This window comes from Chelon labrosus, assembly GCF_963514085.1.
Source record: "Chelon labrosus genome assembly, chromosome: 6".
Taxonomy (NCBI): Eukaryota; Metazoa; Chordata; class Actinopteri; order Mugiliformes; family Mugilidae; genus Chelon; species Chelon labrosus.
In genome coordinates this window covers 1789424-1810280 of record NC_140342.1, presented here as the reverse complement: position 1 = coordinate 1810280, position 20857 = coordinate 1789424, and the positions used below count along the sequence as shown (strand labels likewise).

The following is a 20857-nucleotide window of genomic DNA, read 5'->3' as shown; positions in this document are numbered from 1 at the left end:
CACAAAGACGTCTATATGCACAGAAAAAAATACTATTAGCATGAGCAGTATCACATTGAGAACTGAGATGAAAAGTTGTCATTAGAGCGTTGAAGTACCACTAAAGATGACAGAATGTGCTGGGAAAACTGGAGAAGAAGCCAGGGTTGATGTACTGCAAGTGCTGAGCTGAACCCCAGGTGTGCATGCTAATTGGGTGATTAGCCAGGAGAGAGGGGAAGTGTTTGGAGAACTATGCCTGCGATTCATACACACAGACAACAAGACAAACAGGGAACCACAAGAGACAGTGAAGAGAAGAGGAGGAAAAGCCAAGCTCATGACATGACCACTAAATGGACCCTGTGTATTGTCAGTTGTACACAGGAAAATTGTCTTGCTAGCAGCAGCAGCAGCGCCATTCTTCTGTATCAGCATAGGATGTTTAAGGACAATGCTGCTGTGTAAGTCATTCTCAGTAGTGTGTACTTAGGGAGGTGAGAGATGCACATCCTAGGTTTACTAGTCAGCCAAACTAATGCACAGGTTTATACTTCTGCGTCAGTTTGACACCATAACTATGGCAGAGGAGGCAGGGCACACCATGGACAGGTCTCCAGTCTATCACAGGGCTAACACAGAGAGATTGTCCTCATGAAAACTGAAATATCTGTTTTTGTTGTTGACTAAATCTCACTAAATCACCATTTGATGGCCACAAACTGAAATGAAGATACGTTAATTATGGCACCTGATTGTCATTTTGCTTTAGTATTAAGATAGATATGTATCTTCATTAAAATGCAAAATACCAATCCAGAATGCACATTAAGCTAAATAACAACAATAATTTAGAAAACTCTCTTCTCATTGTTATTTAGCTTAATGTGCATTCTGGATTGGTATTTTGCATTTTAATTACAATTGTTTCACCTTTGTGTTGACTGAAAATCTTATGTGATTTCTTTGTGACAGACAAAGTAGAGTAGACTGTCATATGAGGATATTGGACAGCAGAAATGTTGCTCCTTTGATGAGCTTTAATGTTCTTGTTCTGTCTAATGTTTAACTAGTAGACTGATCTAATCTGTGCAGGTATTCGCTGGAATGGCAGACAGAGTCTGACAGCTGTTTTGACATTGACACTGTTGAGGGAACCATTTCCACTAACGAATACCTGGACAGAGAGACAGCTGTTCAGCACAAAATCACAGTGTTGGCGACCAAACTCAGTAAGTATTCTACACCAAAATCACCTGTGCCCAGCCAGTAGTGGCATTTGCGATACTATTTATGTTGTACATTTTTCAGCAATAACCACCCAATGTACAACACTGAAAACACAACAGATCCTAATGGGGAAATACGCATGCTGGATATCTGTACTGATAAGGACTGGGTAATGTGTTAGGAGCAAAAGGATGCCTCATCGTTGGATAGAAATGAAAATGATCACCCTACAGAGGGCTGAAATCAAAGACACCCTGGAAATGAAATTGAAATATTGATGCAGACTAGTCCACTTTGCTGAAATTATATTGAAGCAACTCAAAATGGTACTCAGTAATTTGTATGGCCCCCATGTGCTTGTATGCATGCCTGACAACGTCATGCTCCTAATGAGACAACGGATGGTGTCCTGGGGTATCTCCGCTCAGATCTGGACCGCTGAGCTCCTGGACAGTCTGAGGTACAACCTGGTGGCGTCAGACGGACCAAGACATAATGTCCTAGAGGTGTTCTGTTGGATTTAGGTCAGACGAGTGTGGGGGGCAGTCAGTGGTATGCTCTTAAGACTGTGCTGGGAGACACAGCAAACCTCACATTGGTATGGTATTGATGTGCCACCCTGGAGGAGTTGGCCTGCCTCTGCAACCTCTGTAGGGTCCAGGTATTGCTTCATGCTACCAATAGTGACAGTGACCTCAGCCAAATGTAAAACCAGTGACAAACAGCCAGAAAAGATGAGGTGGAAAAATGTCTGTGGCCTCCACCTGTACAATCATTCCTGATTTGGGGGTTAGTTTCATTAACACCAAAGCAGCTGAAAATGATTAACGACCCTATACGATGCTATATTCTGATTAAAACTGTTCCTTTAATTTTTTGAGCAGTGTATTTATATTCTGCGAACACCTCTGGGTGCATCCTTGCAGAGTGCTGTTTCCCACGTGTAGAGTGAATCACTATATACAACTGTGCGTATATTAGATTAACTACCTCATCAACAAATTAAAACAAATAACTACCAATGTCTGAGTAAAATCAGTGTATAAAAAAAACAGGGGTTGCCACAGGAGAATTCTGACATAGTTCCTCACAGTATAAGCGCTCATAAATTGTATGCAATTATCTCCTAACTATATAATTACAAGAAGAAATCATGTAATGATTGTGAGTTAGTTTTCTCACATAGTGTCTGGCCACCTGCATTCCCCTGTACACTTACTGTCTGACACGCAACAAGGTTCAGGCAAGAATGCGCTGCACACAATAAGACGCTTCTCTTTCTTATGTAGTTTTTAAAGATTTTGTCAAACAGCTCCACTTTATTTCTCATTATACTGTAAACAGATTCACCAGTTGCTCCTCTCTGCTGTATTCCTATCTGCAATTCCCATGTCTACAGTCAGCTGCAGACTTGCACTCTAAACAGTGGGCTGGCATACTTGTTACAATCAGATCATCAATCTAAATGTGTTCTTTACGCATGTTTTAGCAGTCATCGTGGCAGCCTGCTTTTTTTTTTCTTTTTTTTAATTGTATTATGCTGGACATGAAAAGGTCAAGTAGTGAAAATGTACGTGTGTAGACAACACAAAACATAAATTGCAGCCCCACTTCAGAAATCACAGGTGCATAAGCAGTTATAGTTCCCACCAGTATGATGTGTGAAGTGTAATCCACATGGGGTCTGACTATGTAAATATAGGGGCACTAAACCTAGAGAACATACAGTAGTTCAGTGTGAAAGGTTATAATTATCATTAGAGCACATTCAGTCAAAGCCTGACTAAAAACATTTAAACACTCAGTACAATACAAAGATGCTAGATGGTTTTGTGCTTTGTAAATCAACCAATCAAACTAATGCACTGAGTGCAACTTTTCAACCACAGTGTATTTGTTAACCCCCCCCCCCCCAAAACATACATACATACAATTATAATATAACATTTTACAACTGTTAGAAGGTTAAAAAAAAAGCAAAAAGCAAAAAAAGTATTTGAATATTATGTAGCCAAAATGAAGTACTTATGTGAGAATCAGCTTGCTGCCCTACCCCCCTTGTAATTTTTAATTCTACTACTGAAGTAATCCAATTCGAGTCTCAAGTCTGAACAAGTGTGTACGTAAACCTGAGGCCCAGCATGTTGAAAGAGAAAAAGAGACACAGTATGTGCACAACAGGACATTATTGAAGAATATATTTTGGTTTATTTTAAATAAAAATAAAATAATTTGTATTATACATTTTCACTTCACAGAACCAGCATCATAGCAGGACCTTCCATAAGTGGAATGTGCTATCATTCAGCTACTTCTTTAACAAAATATATGTCTCTCTAGAACATTTTGGATTTTGTATTTGTGTGAAGTAATAGTTAATTTCTGGAATTTGAGTGTATAGATCAACAATATTACAATACAGACATGGCTAAATGAAAAGTTTGCTAGTTCCATAGCTATATATGATGACACATGAGCCCTCTCAATATTAATGCAGATTTTCATAAGGTAAAAAGATTAGGTTCTTGTTCAGCTTTCTAAATCCTTTCATCATTCATTCAAACAGGGTGTTAGTAACATCCGTGTATACTGCACTATACTGCACACATCTAATATCACGCTCTGTCGTAGTTGGGCAAATGACCCAAATCTTGTCATAGCTGCCAATCAAGTATCTCAGCACATTCTTGAAACATGTTTAAACGAATAATCCATCAAAGTGAGCGTGCTTTGAGAGGATTCCAAAGACTGCCAGTGTATTCCTATGTTGTATCAACATGTGACCTCACAGTTTGTGAGCATATTTTATTCGGAGCTGGAAAATAAATAACTTTTGCTGGTATAAATGCCTGCAGAACACTCTAGATCTTAATCAATAATCTGAAGGTTTTGGGACAGAATGCAAATCTCTAAACAGATTGTGAACATCCCCTTAATTACTTGGGCAGATGACAAAAAATGCCATATGCATACCCAGCCATTGAGGCACAGAACATGACAAATTGCACTCTATCTCAAGACCATCTATATTATTATTGCCTAACAGCTCTGCTTGATCTGAGGCAGGCCATGGTTGTCCACCAGCTCCTTTTACCAATACTACACACTGATATGTGATGTTTGTAGGAGCAGAACTGAGATAAGTTCAATTGTATTTTACAATGTTATTCACATCTCACAAGTAGCAGGAGTTGTTTGTTGCTACAATCCGCTCTCCTCTCCAAAGTGTTCATATGTTTCAAAATTGGAATGCGCATCAACGCAAGTGTGAAACAGAAGACAAAACACATTGTAGTTTATTAAATATAGCAACGTTGGAAAATGAAGCCTTGTCTTTAAAGAGGAATGCAAAACTATGAGAGGTTCATCTTAACACAACTGTTACCGTTTTGTCCAGGGGGGGTAGGACCCAAGTGCAGGACAAGTGCGGAGAGTGAGTGAGGAGGCAGACGTGGGCAAAAAAAAAACTAAGTTTAATTAAACAAAAAGAGCTGCAGAAAAAGCAGAAACACCAGCAAACAAAAATCAAAACTTTCAAAAGACAAAAAAGGTAACAAGAAACTAAAGGCGAAAAACACTTTAAACACTGAGGGTACTGGTAACATACAGAGGAGCAAAAACACTAGAAACACTGGAGACACATAGGGGTGGCAAAAACACAGAGGAGCAAAAAACACTAGAATGATGCGACAAGGAACAAAGGGGAAGGCAGGGCTATATATGCACACACGAGGAACAGAGGGGTGACGAGACACAGGTGAAGCAAATCAAGAAAAACAAGGTGAAATCGATGATCTAATCAACACAGGGAAACACAGGGAGTAATGCCACAGGAAATCAAAAACTTAACAAAATAAAACAGGAAACAGGAAAAGAAACATGAACGAAACTCAAAACGCGAACACAGAAACCACAGAAACAGAACCATCACAACAACATCGAATCCATAGAGGAGACTATCTTAAACAACACAAGGAGTGGACATTTGACCATTTTTGGTTCAGTCAGTATGTCTTTGTGTGACACAGGAAGTGAATAGATGTATGGTATATTTGTATGTGCGGTTACCACTGTGACATTCACTTTTTCTACTTTACTACATACATACATGTTTTATTGAGTTAATTGTCTACAATATTTTAAAACACTGGAAAAAATGGAGAGAGACTGAATGCATGTCCATTTGTCACCACATAATGTGTTAAATAGCTGTTCTGAAGCTTTTTAACACGTCATATGTAATATTTTTTATTTATAACACATAAAAACCCCACACATGGTCCTTTGGTATCAGAAATGAATAACCCTCTGAGAAAGAAATAATTACAATGAGACATTGCATATGGCCGTGCTCTTATCTTCACATTTGGTCAGAGTCCAACTGTGGTGGGAACTAAATGCAGTAAATTTGAGAAAGCAGCTTAACTCATCCAGACCATATGATTTCCTGCCAGAGTTTAAGCTTCTTGAAGAGGCAAAGGGCTGAAAGTCACAAGTCTGCCAAGCCTCCTCATTAGACGAGCAGCGGTATAAACCCTAAGACATCGTCACAATCGGTTACAGAGTGAAAAAACAAGATTTTCTCTGTTAAATCTTCTGAAATGGCTGGGTATTATTGAACAGGTGTTTGAGATGAGCTTAAATACATGCAGCAGTAGGCATGTAGCTGGGCTCATGAGCAGCTGACTCCATCTAGTGGCCACAGGTGAAGTGACAACTGTTAACAGCAGGAAACAACAGCACCCATATTTTGGGTATGGCCTAATTTAGCTCAGTTTAATAGAACTGCTGGGGGAGGTACGATATCATGCACAAGTCTGTAAACAGCTATTATTCACGCAGCTCTTCCATGCGGCAAACCTGCATTGTATCTGTTGCCCTTCCAGATCATGTCTGTATGAGATAGCTGAAATTGCAGTGTCGAAGTATTTGGATTTCTTCTTTTGCACCTTTTTCTTTTGGCTAAACTGTATGATAACAGAGTATATTAGAAGTGGGTGGCAAAGGGGTGGCAAGACATTTGGGATGGGTGGGGTTGCACGGTGATAGGTTGGGATCCTTACATAAAAGTACATACTGATAGTACTAATACTAAGCATTATAACAAAAATATCCACTAACTAAGATGTGTTTTCAATAAGTGAAAAGGTAATTTACTGTCCTGGAATTTATAAGACCCAACATGAACCTCAGCATGATGTCCAGCTGGAATCGTAGCAGGTGCAAGTTCATACAAGGTGTGACTATTAATCATGTATTCATTAAATTGTTTACACAAATGATATCCACACTTTAACCAGTAAAAAACAAATATGTGAACTATAGCCCCCTCTGCTCCTGTCATCCTCCAGTGCCTCTTATTTAAAATGAAATGCAATAAATCAACATACTTGGGCAGCTTAATAAAGAAAATAACTTGCCCCGTGTGTGTGTGTGTGTGTGTGAAAATGATGGAACCATAATAAGCCTCACTCGCAGAAATTCCTTCCACTACTTTATTTATTTGGCTGTGCCCATAACATTTGATATATTAGAGATCCACACAAAGCTCAAGTCTAACTCAAACCCTATTTTCAAGGTTCTTAATCTTGTTACTTCTCAGTTTCTAAGAAACTAAGAAATCCAGACTGGAACCTTTTTCAGAAAACTTGTGTCAATTCTCAACTCCCAGTCAATTAACAATGGTCCTGGTTTAGGTTTTCTTCCTTTTATTGCTAGGAGCCTTGTAGCTAACTTGGGCATATCTATTTGATTGTGGTTTAAGACTACAACCACCGATGGTAATCATGCTGATGGCTATTATGTTTTAGAGTCTACTGCAAGGGCAGGACTGATGGTGTTGCAATACACATATTTGAGAAAATACAGGGTTCACTTCTCTGTTCCATTCATTCATTCATTCATTCATTCATTCATCTTCTGTAACCGCTTGTCCTGTGAAGGGTCGCGGGGGTGCTGGAGCCACAGAGATAGATAGATGATTAACTCTTTAGGCCAAATCACTGAGTGTATAATCATACATGACATCCTGCTGACCCTTCCAGACAACCCTCTGCTGTTCACCAAAGTGTCAGTGACAGTCAACGTCTTGGACGTGAACGAGTTCCCTCCTGAGCTGGCTGTTCCGTCAGATACATTCGTTTGTGAAAACTCCAGAGTTGGACAGGTAAACTGAACTGTATCTACTTGACTGATTGTATCTGCTCAGATTACATCTTAAGAAATACTGTTCCTGGCATTTTCCCTACCAGGGAGCAGATCTGAACTGGGTTGACAGTGATTATCTCTCTATTCCCTCACCAGGTGATCCAGATGGTCAGTGCTGTGGACAAAGACCTTCCCCCAATCGGTCAGAGGTTCTTCTTCAAGACCCCCAAAGAGCTCCGCAACAGAAACTTCACTGTTCGAGATTTTGGAAGTAAGACAAAATGAGGTTGAAGGGGAAGACCTACTGGGTATTATCCACTGAATCTGCAACTATCCTCCATTTTACCACCTCTTTAAGCCACCACTGTGTGGTTTTAATCTCATGATTACAACAAAACAAAGAGACACAAGGGGTGGCTGTGGCTCAGTAGGTAGAGTGGGTTGTCCACGAACCAGGGGTTAGTGGTTTGATCCCCGAATGTGCCACATGCCGAAGTGTCCTTGAAGGACAAGGCACTGACTCTGTCTGACCCCCAGTTGCTCCCAGTGCATAGCACTGGTGTGAGAAGGATTTACTTGTGTGAGCAAATAGGTAGATGTGCCTGTGACTGTAAAGCACTTTCAGTACCAATAGGTAGAAAGGTGCTATAAAAAAACAAGGCCATTTACCATTTACCATTTACAAGGCTTTGCCACATACAAATCATATATAAACATAAAAGCCAGAAAATGTTCAGACGCTGTGCTTCATTCCCAAACCTCAAGTCAGTCCTTGTCATGCTCACTGGACATAGATGTATGACTACCAGTGATGACCTTCACCTAGATTCTATGCACTTAGTAATGTGCAGAATTCACACTGAACCAGTTACTGGAATAGGAAAAGGATGACAACTTCCCTCAGCTTCCCACTCAAAGAGAAGGTTTGTGTTAGCTGAAATGCAAAAAGGCTAACCCTCTCTGCCAAGACGAGTTGAACGCTGGGTGCGACTCGACCCCCATCCATGATAAGTACTGTCTCTGTTGCCTCTGAATGTCTGGTGGGAGTTCAACTTTAACAAATCCTCTCTTGACCTTCTCTGTTTTCCTCTGCAGTGTATCTCCAACGTGCATTGTCATATTTGTGTGTTTTTGTACCTTTACGGTCAGCATCACGTCTGATTGGGTCAGACAAACAGGCCTGCAGCCAGCAAGGGGAACTGGAGCGTGTGTGTGTTTGCATGTGTGGGTGTGTGCGTTACAGGAACAAGGTGCCTTAATGGTCTCTTCCTTGTCAGGGTTCATCTCTATCTACTTGGGTGAGAATTGATCTTTTGTGACATGCACACTGGAACGCGCACACATCAGAAAGGAGCATATTTTTAAACCCGTGCTCTCAATATAGACTGCAGTGTTTGTGTTCCAGTATGAAATATTAAAGGATCTGGGGAGAATGTCACATGATAGATGCCAAGGAGGAAGCTATTTTATAATTATTTAAATTGTTCAAATATACAAATAATCTGTACGTACATTGTTGAAAACATAAGTCAAAATTCTAAATTAACCCACTGTATAAAATGTGTCCTGTCTAATCTGCTTGTCCATTATCTATCCAATATTACTGTTTTTGAATCACTTAGTATACACATAATGTGTACTAATACTGGTCAGGATCTGAGGTGTCATCCCATCGCAAGTATAATTATGATAATAATAACCTTAAAAACAACCTTCTTTTGTGCTCTTGAATGTCCCCTTGAATATAGTCCAACTTAAGTTCTTATTTAGCTGTAAGAAAACCACAAAACAAAACAGGAACAGAAAAAATGTACTGACATTTTCATGCAGAGACATTCTTATTCTCTTATTTTCTAATCCCTTTTGTCACAAAGCCAGAAGCATTTTTCTGACCTTCTCACCTTGATGTTTCACTAGTTTACCCAGTAAACTAATGAATTTTATCTTTGAGAGTATCCCTTCTAGAGTATAGGAAGTAAAACTATGTGTAAAATTACAAAAATAGGGATCAGAGGTTGAGCAGTGGGCTGCACTGTCTTGTGTACTGTTGTGCCAGTGCCCTCGGGAGGCTGTATCACCACAGACCTATTTTATAAAACAGACATCAGTAAAACTCTTGATAGGGCATCTCCAACTCCAAAAAATTCTTATTTGATAAGTATTACTCTTGTTATTATGGATTTTTGGATGATGAAATTGTTGTAAAACTTTTGTAGAGCATAGGAAATGTATTTTGTCGTCATTGTGAAGTTCATTGAGCCGCCATCAATTTAGACTTGCATTGGTAACCAGTTCTCACAGTACATTAACAACTGAGCCTAATTTGTTTCAGATTTGTTTTTACTCACCTGCTAACTGTGGCTGTAACACCATTTCTGTTGCTTTCCAGACAACACCGCCGGCATTGTGACTCGGCGCCCAGGGTTTCAGCAGCGACTGCAGGACGTCTACATTCTTCCCGTTGTGGTAGAAGACAGCGGTTACCCTGCCCAGAGCAGCACAGCCACCCTCACCATCCGCGTGTGCTCCTGCGAGGCCGGAGGCTCCCTGCTGACCTGCTCAGCAGAGGCCATATTTCTGCCTGTGGGCCTCAGCACTGGAGCTTTGATGGCTATTCTTCTGTGTGTGGCTTTGCTGATTGGTAAGCTAAGTTTTCTTTCGTCACCAATCTAAACAATGACCATGCTATTGCTGTGTGCACTGTGTTGTGACTGAGTTTGATTCATTCGCCAGTGTAAAAGTCTCTTTTAACAGTGCACAGTAGTACATTTTACCTCATCACATTTGACAGTTTACAATGTAAAAATGAATTGTGAATTTTGGAATTCATATGATGTAACACTAGAGGGTGCCAGTAACCCACGGCAATGCTTTAATTATCACAGGAGGTTGCTGAAGAGTCCCCGCCTATGATCTCACATCACTTCTGCTTTTGTTACAGAGAATTAGTTACATAACCACCTGTCCATCCACAGTGGAAACAAGCAGGGCACGAGTATTCAGCTCTTACTGAGTGTCTAAACATGTGTGTGCCTAGACTTCTGTCGATACATATGTGTATGTGTGTTCCATTACCCCAATATACAGAGCTGCATGTAGGTTTCTGACTGACTGCATGTCAGAAAAAGAATTCATGTCCTCCTGAGGGCAATGTGCCTTCTTTATTGTTGTCCTCTATAGAGCGGAAGGATAACGGAAACAGTACATAAAAACAGAGATGGGGGTGGGCTAATAGCTCCTAATATGATCCACTTTTTTTTTCTTGCCTGTGTGTGCTTGCTAAGTTGGTCTTGCCCCAGAAGATCAAGAGGTGTAGAGGATGAGGCTCCTCATTCATGACACCCAATATTAAACATACTTCATCATAGATGTTCATCAGTTCATATGTCTCAGAAGAGACATTTGAATTTTCTGTAAATCGGAATGGTAATTTGTTATTCCTTTCTCATTATGTTAGTGAAAAAGGCAGTTAATCACCAGATTTAACAATGATGAAAATAATTGTTGGGAGTTGTTACCTACATCCTGTTCACAGTAAGTTGCTGATATTCACATTGGTTGTATTACAGTATTACAAGTATACTTATTTGGCTTTAAAGGTACAGAATATTCGTTTCTCATGTCAGAGAGTAGCTTTCTGCTACATGCATCTTGCAATAATTTGCATCTTGTCAACAACCCTACCTCCTACACCTCTTCTTTCAGTACTGAATAAATCCCCTTTAACGCTAACACAGCATTATTCTCCCACTTGCAGGAAGATAGAGTACTACTGCTGATCTTGCTAAAAATATTTGAGCTTATATTTTCTGATATAGTTACTGTTCTTTTACAGACTGATTAAAAACTGATTTCTGGAACCTCACTCATTCCTTCTCACAGTTCTTGGTTGGACCTGTCTTTCCTCCAGTAGCAAGCAGTTGTATTCACTCTGAATGGAAAAGATGCTGAAACATCAGTGTACCTAAGCACAAGCTGTCCCCATTAACCTAGCCCCCTTATGACCTTGTTTAGTTTCAATAGCACATACCCCAGGGAGATGTTGCTTTTCATCCTCTGTGTGCTGATCTGCTTCAAGGATCAGACAATTGGTTTCTTAATGGAGTGAGGGGTGGGGAAGTTACCATATAAGGACCTTATAATGCTGCATGTGGTGTTTCCAATGAGGACTTTCAAGAGATGTGGGTGAAAAGGATCATATATTGATCATGAGCTCTTGGATTATTGGGTTTCTGCCTACAGTCCAATACAGAGTCTTATCTCCATCACTGGATGTTACAGTAGATATATTTTAAAGTGGAGGCTGAAACTAACAGGATAAGAACACTTGAGTACATATGTGCTAGTGCTGGACATAAATATTTTTTATGGGGACATGACTCATAGATGAATCTAGATGAATAAGTAAAATAGCCCATTGTTGTATAACATAATGCAATTCTGCAAATACACAACATAAAATTACCAAGACATGCCATGCATCGGCTCCAAGAAATGGATAGAAAATGTTCTAAATTTCAAGGGGACCAGATACCTTTCGTAAATCTGATAAAATGATAAAACGTCAACAAAATAATTTTGGCTAATGTTCTATGGCCAAGTTACTTTGTATTGTAAACACAGGTGAAATTAGCTAACGTCCTTAGCACTAGCAGCTATTTATAAGACATTGTAAACACTGACTGGATGAGAAAATAAGCCTAGATTAGAATTTGTATGTCTTCCATCCTGAACTAAATAGTCTTGAACATGACAACACTTTTTAAAACCACCTAATTCTAGGCGTATTTGTAATGAAGCCACCACTGGACCAACATGAAAACTGAGTCAGCGGGCAGCATTCTGATTTCGTTATTAGGCTATTAATTGTTTAACTAGTAGGCCTAGGCTAAGGTACTTTTTAGGTCTGGAAAAAAATTTAGTTTGGGGCGGTTTTTATGTAGCCTAGGTGGCTAAAGACAATGTAGGCTACAATGAAAGAATATCACACTTTTTAAAATGACATCAGTTTGTTCATTGCCAGTGTTATGCCAGTGCAGCTGTGTGTCTCAGAGAATCCAATAATTCTGGACCTGACTGCATCCTTAAAAAAAAAAAAAAAACTCACCCCACAGTCTCTATTCATGTTTTGTTGAGCTACGTTGAGATAGCATCCCCAGAAGAGGAGAGTGTTAGTGAGAGAGAGGAGAGCAGAGAGCAGGAGGACATAGATTTCTTTGCCCGTCCTGAGCCTTCTACGTTGCAGAGCTTTTTGGATAACCACTCACAACAAAATGCCAAAAATCCAGTAATGCCAAGAGTATTCACCAGTAAAAATGGATGAATGCTGCTTTAAGATTCATTACTGTGATGGGTTTTTCTGTTTTTGTAGTGTTAATAGATATCCACTCTCACTGATTCCCCTTAACTCATTGCATGGAAGGTCCATGGTTTTAAAGAGATGCACGGTTGGTATACACATTCAACCAAAACCAAAATGACAGAAAAGGTGTGCGTTACTGAATGTGGTGGACCGGTCTGGTCCAAAATGCCAGGGCTGATTTTTTGTCCCAGTCTGTCCCTGCCTGGTGGAGACAGAAGTCAAACAGAGATGTTGCTCCGAATAGGCATGGACAGAAGAAAACTGGCAACAAAAACCAGCCCGGGAGTTTGCTGTCAAGCAGACCTAATTTGATCCAATGCAAAATGTCATAGAATCCTAAAACAGAGTTTTAGGATTTTAAGGGAAAGAAATGACACAAATCTGCTATTATTTCAAACTCTGCTGAGGATTTGTGACTCTTACAGCCACTTTCTGTGCTTCCAGCTGTCTAACAGGATTGTAGTGTATTCAAGTGTGGTATAGCCCAGCCAGGTAAGGGACCTCACAGGACAGTTTAAAACCATTGATTGCCTGGTTAAAGCACTGCCTTTGTTTTCCTGCTCCTATTGATTATATAGCAGTAGACAGGACACACAGTGGACAAACAAATTTCCTTGTTATCAGAAGTCGAAGAGACAATGGGGGGGGGGGGGGGAGCCAATTAAAGGTAGCATCAAAGAAGGACAGAACATAGTAAATATACTATATCAGTATAGATATGGCATACCGTATTTAAAAAAACAGCTGTCTGTACAATATGACAGTTATCGCTAAAAGTAGCATGTGTTTTAGAAACGTGAGACTTTCACAGATAATATATAAAAGTTTTAATTATTGCTTAGTTTACAACATTGTTTTAATGTATTTATTTATTTTATTTTTTTTGTGTGAGCCTCCTGAGCCTTAGCTGCCCATCAGTGTTTTGTGGATCGCTCTAAATATTGCATTACCCTCAACTGCCATTGCCAGTCTGATGCGCCTGTCGGAGCTGAAGGAAATTCACAATACTTTGTTGTTTCATTTTGGGGACGTATTTTTATTATTGCTTTATGAAATCAGAGTTGTTACACAAAGACTAAGAATTGCTCTTTTCGAAAAAGGTGTAATAACACCTTACAGTTTCCCAATTTCTTACAGTTTATATTATATTTCCTTTCAAAGTCCAAAAACCCACCTAGTACGTTAACAGGAGACTCTAAGCTGCCTCCAGGTGTTGATGTGAAAGTTCATTTGTCTCTATGTGTTAAACCTGAGCTTCACTGGGCAGGGTGTACTGTGTCTTTTTACCCAGTGTCAGCTGGGACTGACTCCAGCCTCCCAGCAACATTGTAGTTAAAAGGGTATACTTGATAGATGGATGAATCAGATATTTTCAAGGGGAATTTGGCTCCAAATTGCAAAAGCGCTCCAACTGTGGCTTTCATACCCTTGGAACCAGAAAAAAAAAACCTTTGCAATTGTCTCTTAGAAGGGTGTCAAAATGTCAAAAATGATACAGTGTCTCAATAGGTACAGCAGCTCGTCTATGACCCAGAGGGTTAGCGGGTCAATCCCCGGTACATGAATCACATGTCCTTGAGCAAGACACTGAACCCCCAGTTGCTCCCAGTGTTCGGCACTGGTGTGTGAATGTGTGTGTGCTTGTGTGAATGAGTCATTGCGACTGGAAAGAGCTTTGAGGACCAAGAAGTAAAAAAGTGTTACATAAATACAAGACTATTTACCATAAGACTGGATTGTTTTTAATTTGTTGGTTGTTGTATGATAAGTTCAGATTCAGTTTACAGCCTGGCACGATCCAAACCTGCATTGACTGCTTCCTTTGTTGAGTCCTAAAGTGAATTTATAATTTGTGGTTGTTTCAAAGACCTTATGGTTAGAAGTCACAAAGATTTTGCTTATAGTGCAAATAGAAATTAATTCAGAGACAAAGTAGTATAGTAATCACTAACAGTACAGTCTCATACTCAGTACAGTTACAGCCTGGTTATTGCACAAAGCTGAACTGTTCTACCTTTTAGCGATCAAGCCTGGATGCATTGATGCAGCATTTTGTGGAGTTTTTCAGCACAAGTGATTTTTACACGGACAAACTAAACCATACGAACTATAAGAGCATCCATGAGCTTTTGGAAGTCATTTTCTCCAGAGCAATTGACATATTTAAGGCTCTTTGAAGGGAGCCGGATCTTGTGGATCCATTCCATTCAAAGAGTCGTTCAAAATACTGGCTCAATTTGATATTTATTTATTTTTCAGATGCTAGCCTGGGGGTAATTCATTTTATATGCGAAATACTAACTGAGAGGAATGATATGGTAAGATTTGGATCAGAATCTTTCAAACTTAGATATCTTACCAATATTCAGTTGGTGGGATATATGACTTTTAATTATTATGAAATACTGATTCAAGATAGATAGATTATTTATTTATCCCATTGGAAATTTGGTAAAAACAGTAGTGCTGACTGAGAATACTACTCTAAAGACAGCTATAGCCACCACTGTACCACCAACGTTAACCCGTTCTGCCAAATCTTGTGCTTTTTGAGTCGCCACCCAGCCACTTCAAATGAAGCATGTCCTCCCCCTTTTTGAGACCACTCTGTACTGAAACACTCATGTGTGAAACACAGCAAAAAAGAAAAAAGAAAAAACGTCTCACAACTGCGACTCGGTTCCCATCGTTCTTTTTAAAGACCCAAACCCTGCTCTAAACTAATCAGCTGCAGCGGCATATAACTGTGACAAAAAGCCACATACACATACACACTGTTGCCATTGTGTCTGGGCTTAGGTACTTGAAAAATGAGACAAACACCACAAGTTCATGCTTGACCATTTAATATTCCTCTAACAATTTTTATCGAGCCTATTGTTTATCATAAGTTCCTCAGTCACCATCCTTTCTGTATACATTAATGGAATATTTGTGACGTTGCACTGTCATATGACATATTCTGTAGCAGAACACCATATGTACTGTATGTATTTAAATATTTCAAACAGCTTAAATACCTAAAATCTCATTTGTGTTGACTGCTGACTTGCCATGCATTAATGCAGGCGTGCTTTATGAACTAGGCTGCTTACTGATATTGAATAAGCCAAGTTTTGCGAATTAATCCACAACATTGTGTGTTGCTCTGCATCTATCTGCAGTCTCTAAGGCAGTCTTCTGTTCTCACTAATCCATTTGTGTGCCTTTACTTTGGTGGCTGCTTCAAAAACTGATGAGGGACACAACGTGCATAAACTGGTTTGTGTTGTCCTGTGAGGGAAGCAGAAAGTTGTGCAAAGCAAAGCACAAATCTTCCCGCTCTTCCCGCTCAGCTGTGCAGTTGCCCCAATTAACTAGGAGAAGTCACACATGGTGATGAGAAAAAATAGTGCTCCACAAGCAAACATAGCTAGTTATTATTTTGAGCTGTAAGGACCCTCTGTCACAAATAAACTATGACATCGTAAAGCTCCCACCTCCCATGTGTCCTGTAAAATCAATTGAGCACAAAGTGTTGCAAGAGATCACTGTATCTCAGATAGGAAGTGTTTTAGTCCTCCCTTTGCTCACTATTGATTTTGGAGCCACCATATATTTTTAATGAATCATTAAAGGAGCACTAATTCATAATTTTATCGTAAAGCTAGATCAGGTGACTACATGCAATGTGAAAGGGGTACCATACCGTATTTTTCCTCACTGATATGGGTTCATGTCCAGCAACTTAATTTTGTGGTTGACTTTCACCATTCTCATCATTCTTGCAAAAGCTAAGTCTTCTACTTTATATGACTGAGATGGCATTTTCTCTTGCCTTTCGTTCAACATAGAATCTGCAGTTGTACTGTGATTGTGGAATAACAGACCATTACAGTGTGTACATCACATGCTGCATATACTGCATGTGATTAGTCACTTGTCCAGATCTATCAGCAGAGCACAACACATGACAGCCAAAAACGTTTTGGATGGAAATTATTCCATTTCAGCATCCTCACCCCCATCAGCCATAATCATTACTACCTTTGTCCTTATTGCTTTGCACACTGGATGTTGCACCTCAAGTATTAAGTCCAACTTTTAACCATTATCCATCTTAGTTGTTTAAACTGTCTGTTTTGAAAGTGGAGTACATTTTGGAGAATGTTTCTGATTTAGCTCTGATTAACTTTAAAATTTCCGATGGGTAGAACAAACATTTCTACAGTTACGAAGCTGAAACTGCAGATGTTTCTACATTAACACATCATCATGTTTCATGCCTACAATAACCACATCCGTCTGCGTCACTAACGTCATACTATAAGATCCATTATCACACAGAGACACAATATAGATTGTTCATATTTATGTCTATGTCTCCATAAATGCTAGAATAAAACTGTAATGTGTGCACTGTCAGGGGCGTTGGACAGTAATTAGAGAGTTTGCATTGAGAGATGAGTAAACAGCAGCACTTTAGAAGGTAGAAGTGTGCCATGAATTTCCTATGCCTGTGGACCTAGACCTTGTGGGAGCAGCAGGAAAATCCTTCTCCTAGCTATGTTCAAAGCTGCTTGCTCTCGATTTAGGCAGTTTGTGTTCTTCTCTGTAGACTCCACCTGAAAACAGGACAAAATACCCGGAATTTGACCTGGGACTGAAGTGCCATGCTGTTAGACCCCAACCGTTCTGATCCTTCTTTACTCTGATCCCTCAGCTTGCCTTTTGTTTTCCTGCTGGATTTCGGAATATCTCTTTTAAAGCAGAGATTGTTCGGATATACTGCAATTGCCTAAACAGCCCAATAACACTGAGAATACAGTGGTACATTTGAGCTTTTTTTTTTTTTTACTAAACATGTGGTTTCCTTGTTTGTTTGCTGTAGCTTGTCCTTCATCTTCATTCATTACCAAAATCCCATATGCAGTTTGAGACAGTTATTGGTCTCTGCAGTCATCCAGCTCATCCATATGGAAAAATGCTTTCATGGCATCACTGCACTATAAATATAGAACCCATTAGAGTGCAGTGTGAATAGACTGTCTGTATTCATCGCTTCCATTGTAGGATGTAACATAACAAGTGAAATTAAGGTGAAGTTTACCAGGGATTCATTGTACCTTTACAGATTTGTCCTGTGAAGGGTCGTGGAGGGGCTAGAGCCTATCCCAGCTGTCATCGGGCGCTAAGAAGAAACAGTTTATAATTATATATAATTATATTTAAGAATTTGAAATTACATTTAGTCCTGAAAAATAATTTTAGGTGCTTAGTTCTTTAAATATCCATGCATTTATTGATTAATTGTCACATTTGACCATTTTACCTTTAAAATGCAGTGACTGTACTGAAAATTCATAATATGTCCATGCCCGGAGATACTGATACAGTTTAAATAATATGTAATCTGAAAGAATGAAAACATGCAACTGAGAGTAGAAGACTAATTAGTAATTACCCTTTAGTAACATGTATGCAGTCCCTACTTTCATTCATATTCTCTGTTTTATCACCCTCTTACTAAAAGTGTCTCATAACAGAGTGCATTTCTTTTCTTTCTTTCTTTTTTTTTTAATTAAACTTAAACACAGATGTGACATTACATCAGCCTAAACAGTAAGATCATTATGACTGAGGATGTGTATATCTGTAACAAGCTCATCTGGTGCTAATTCATGGCATCTGAAAAGAATAAGCATACTTAGTGAAGTTCAGTGTGTTAGTAATAGTGTTTAACACTGGACAGTAGATAGTATTTGAAGTTGCAGTGTAGAATGTATTGGCATCTAGTAGTGAGATTGCAAATTGCATCCACATGAATATCTCTTGCATCATCCTCCCCTTCTAAACATTAGAGAAGATACACCATGGCTGCTGTGGGACAAAAACACACAACAGTTATTATATTCAGCTGATTATACAATACTGAAAAGCAATGGCTTCATTGAACTTTCAGTTGAGATGAATATACACAGTGATATTTGTATCATCCTATTACGACACCGCTTAAAAGATTTGGCTGCTTTAAATTGATGTTTGTACCTACAGCAAGCAGTCAGGGCCCCACAGAGCTCTGATCTCAACATCACGGAGTCACTGGGGAGTTACGCGAATAGACTAAAGACACTGTGACAGCCTAAAGCCAAAAAATAGCTGTGGTATTATCTCCTAGAGGCTGAACACCTGCCAACACCTAACTTGAAAAAACTGTGTGCAAGTGTAATAAGGAGAAGTGGTGCTGTTCTCACACCAAGTATAGATTTTAGATTTGCTCTTTACTGCACTTTGTATAAAGTTCAACAAATAAAAAGAATGGTAATGTTTTTGAAAGCCTTCTGACTTGTTGCTTAAAATCATACTTGAACCACAAACACTTGAACAGCCTGTTTTGATAAAAGTTCAGTGCTTTTGACTATTTGCAAAACCACTCTATGGTGGAAACATAGCTTTTGCACTTCCCAATTTCTGTCTTGGGGTTACTTGGATTTGGATGACTTGCATGTAGCTGTATACTGAATGTGATATGTTAGATCTGACTCATTGAGAATGCTGGACTTATGATAGTCATTCTAAATTTCCTGACATATTCGGTAACTATTACTTTACTTTAAGTAACTGTTACCCTCATGTCAGTACTCAGCATAGTCAGCATCCCTAAATACCATAATGCAAAAGCAGCTCCGAAGTTTGTTTTCTGAAATGCAGTGATCTGCTGCAACAACCATATTAGTACCCATATAAACATCTCAATAGGTTGTGAAGTGGTAAATACTGCTCCAACCTAAAGGACAGGGAATACACTTTAAGGCTTTTGGTGTACACAGGAATAAATTATTTTATTAAGTTATGCTATTTCACAAACAAACGTGTGGGAAAAAGAAAGAACTTTATGGCCCCTGTAGGAGTAAAGATTCACTGGCTGAAATTTAAACTCTGCTAAATTTGACTTTAGTAAGACTATTTTATTTTTAAGGATCCAAAGTTTTGTAGTCATAATACTGACAAATTCTATAATCACAAAAAATAAGTAAACCCTTCTCTTCATTCTCTTTCTGTCTTGCAGTCATGTCAGCATTATACATGAGTCAGAGGCACCACAAAGAGAAAGAGACTCTGATGACGTCAAAAGAGGACATCCGTGATAACGTCATTCACTATGATGACGAGGGCGGCGGTGAAGCTGACACTCACGCATTCGACATGGGCACTCTGCGCAACACGCACTCCCAGCGCAACAGCTCTCACAGCAGCACGTCCAAGAAGGACAAAAACGGCTACGGCGATGGGGTCCTGCTGCATCTCAGCAATCGCTGTGACGGCGTCCGTTCACCTGACATCCATCGGCAAACAGCTAGTGTCATTACCACTGTGAACAACAACAACGACCCACTTTCTGCACATGGCAGAGTGACCGAGGGTGATGCTGAAATGATCAGGGAGTTCATAGAACAGCGGCTGGAGGAGAGCCAACAGGGTTACGGTGCCCCACCCTACGACTCCTTGGCAACTTACGCTTACGAGGGTGAAGGCTCTGTGGCTGGCTCCCTCAGCTCTATAGAAGAGTCGTTTGTAATCGATGACTCAGGGGATTTTAGCTCCCTTGGTGACTGGGGACAGCCGTTCAAAACACTGGCTAGCATCCTTGACAGACAGCCGCCTGCTCTGCCTGAGGAGAGCTAAGAGGAAGTTGGACTTTAGGCGCCTATGTTGGGATCACTTTTCTAGAATATTTTTTTTTACTCTGGCAGGCACTCGTTAGAATAATGGGAAGACCTTTTAGAAAGTTGCTCATGTGTGGTAGAGTTGTGGAGTGGTTAAGTAGAGTGATGAAAATCTTGCTACAGGTGCGTGAAAAGTAAACTTAATAGCTCCTCAAAGTGCCTGAGGTACTACTAAATGTTTACATGTATTATAATTCATGTTAATTAATAAAATCTCTTCAACAGATGTTTTACTTGAAATGCCTTTACATGCTTTTTGTTATCGGAATTCTAACAATTGTTATCCACCAACAATGACTGGACATGCACCACAAAATCAAGTCAAAATCAATTTCCTAGCGCCATGGGGATTGTAAGGGCCTCTAGCTGGCATTGTCAGCATTGTTGATTAATGTAAACATACTTTGCACATGCTTCAGTTTTGGCATGCCTC

At 39.6% G+C, this 20857-nt stretch overlaps 1 protein-coding gene across 1 annotated transcript in view; it reads left to right on the top strand.

Moving 5' to 3' along the window:
• cdh12a (cadherin 12a) overlaps positions 1-20604 on the top strand; it is a gene marked incomplete at its 5' end in the record, with an annotated part of 48751 nt that extends 28147 nt beyond the window's left edge. The window contains 5 exons of the mRNA XM_084546206.1: positions 1075-1211; positions 7254-7375; positions 7513-7627; positions 9746-9997; positions 19767-20604. Of these exons, the coding sequence (XP_084402332.1) occupies positions 1075-1211; positions 7254-7375; positions 7513-7627; positions 9746-9997; positions 19767-20383 (1243 nt within the window). The 3' untranslated portion in view covers positions 20384-20604. The remainder of the gene's footprint in view (positions 1-1074; positions 1212-7253; positions 7376-7512; positions 7628-9745; positions 9998-19766) is intronic.
• Between the last annotated feature and the right edge of the window lie 253 nt (positions 20605-20857).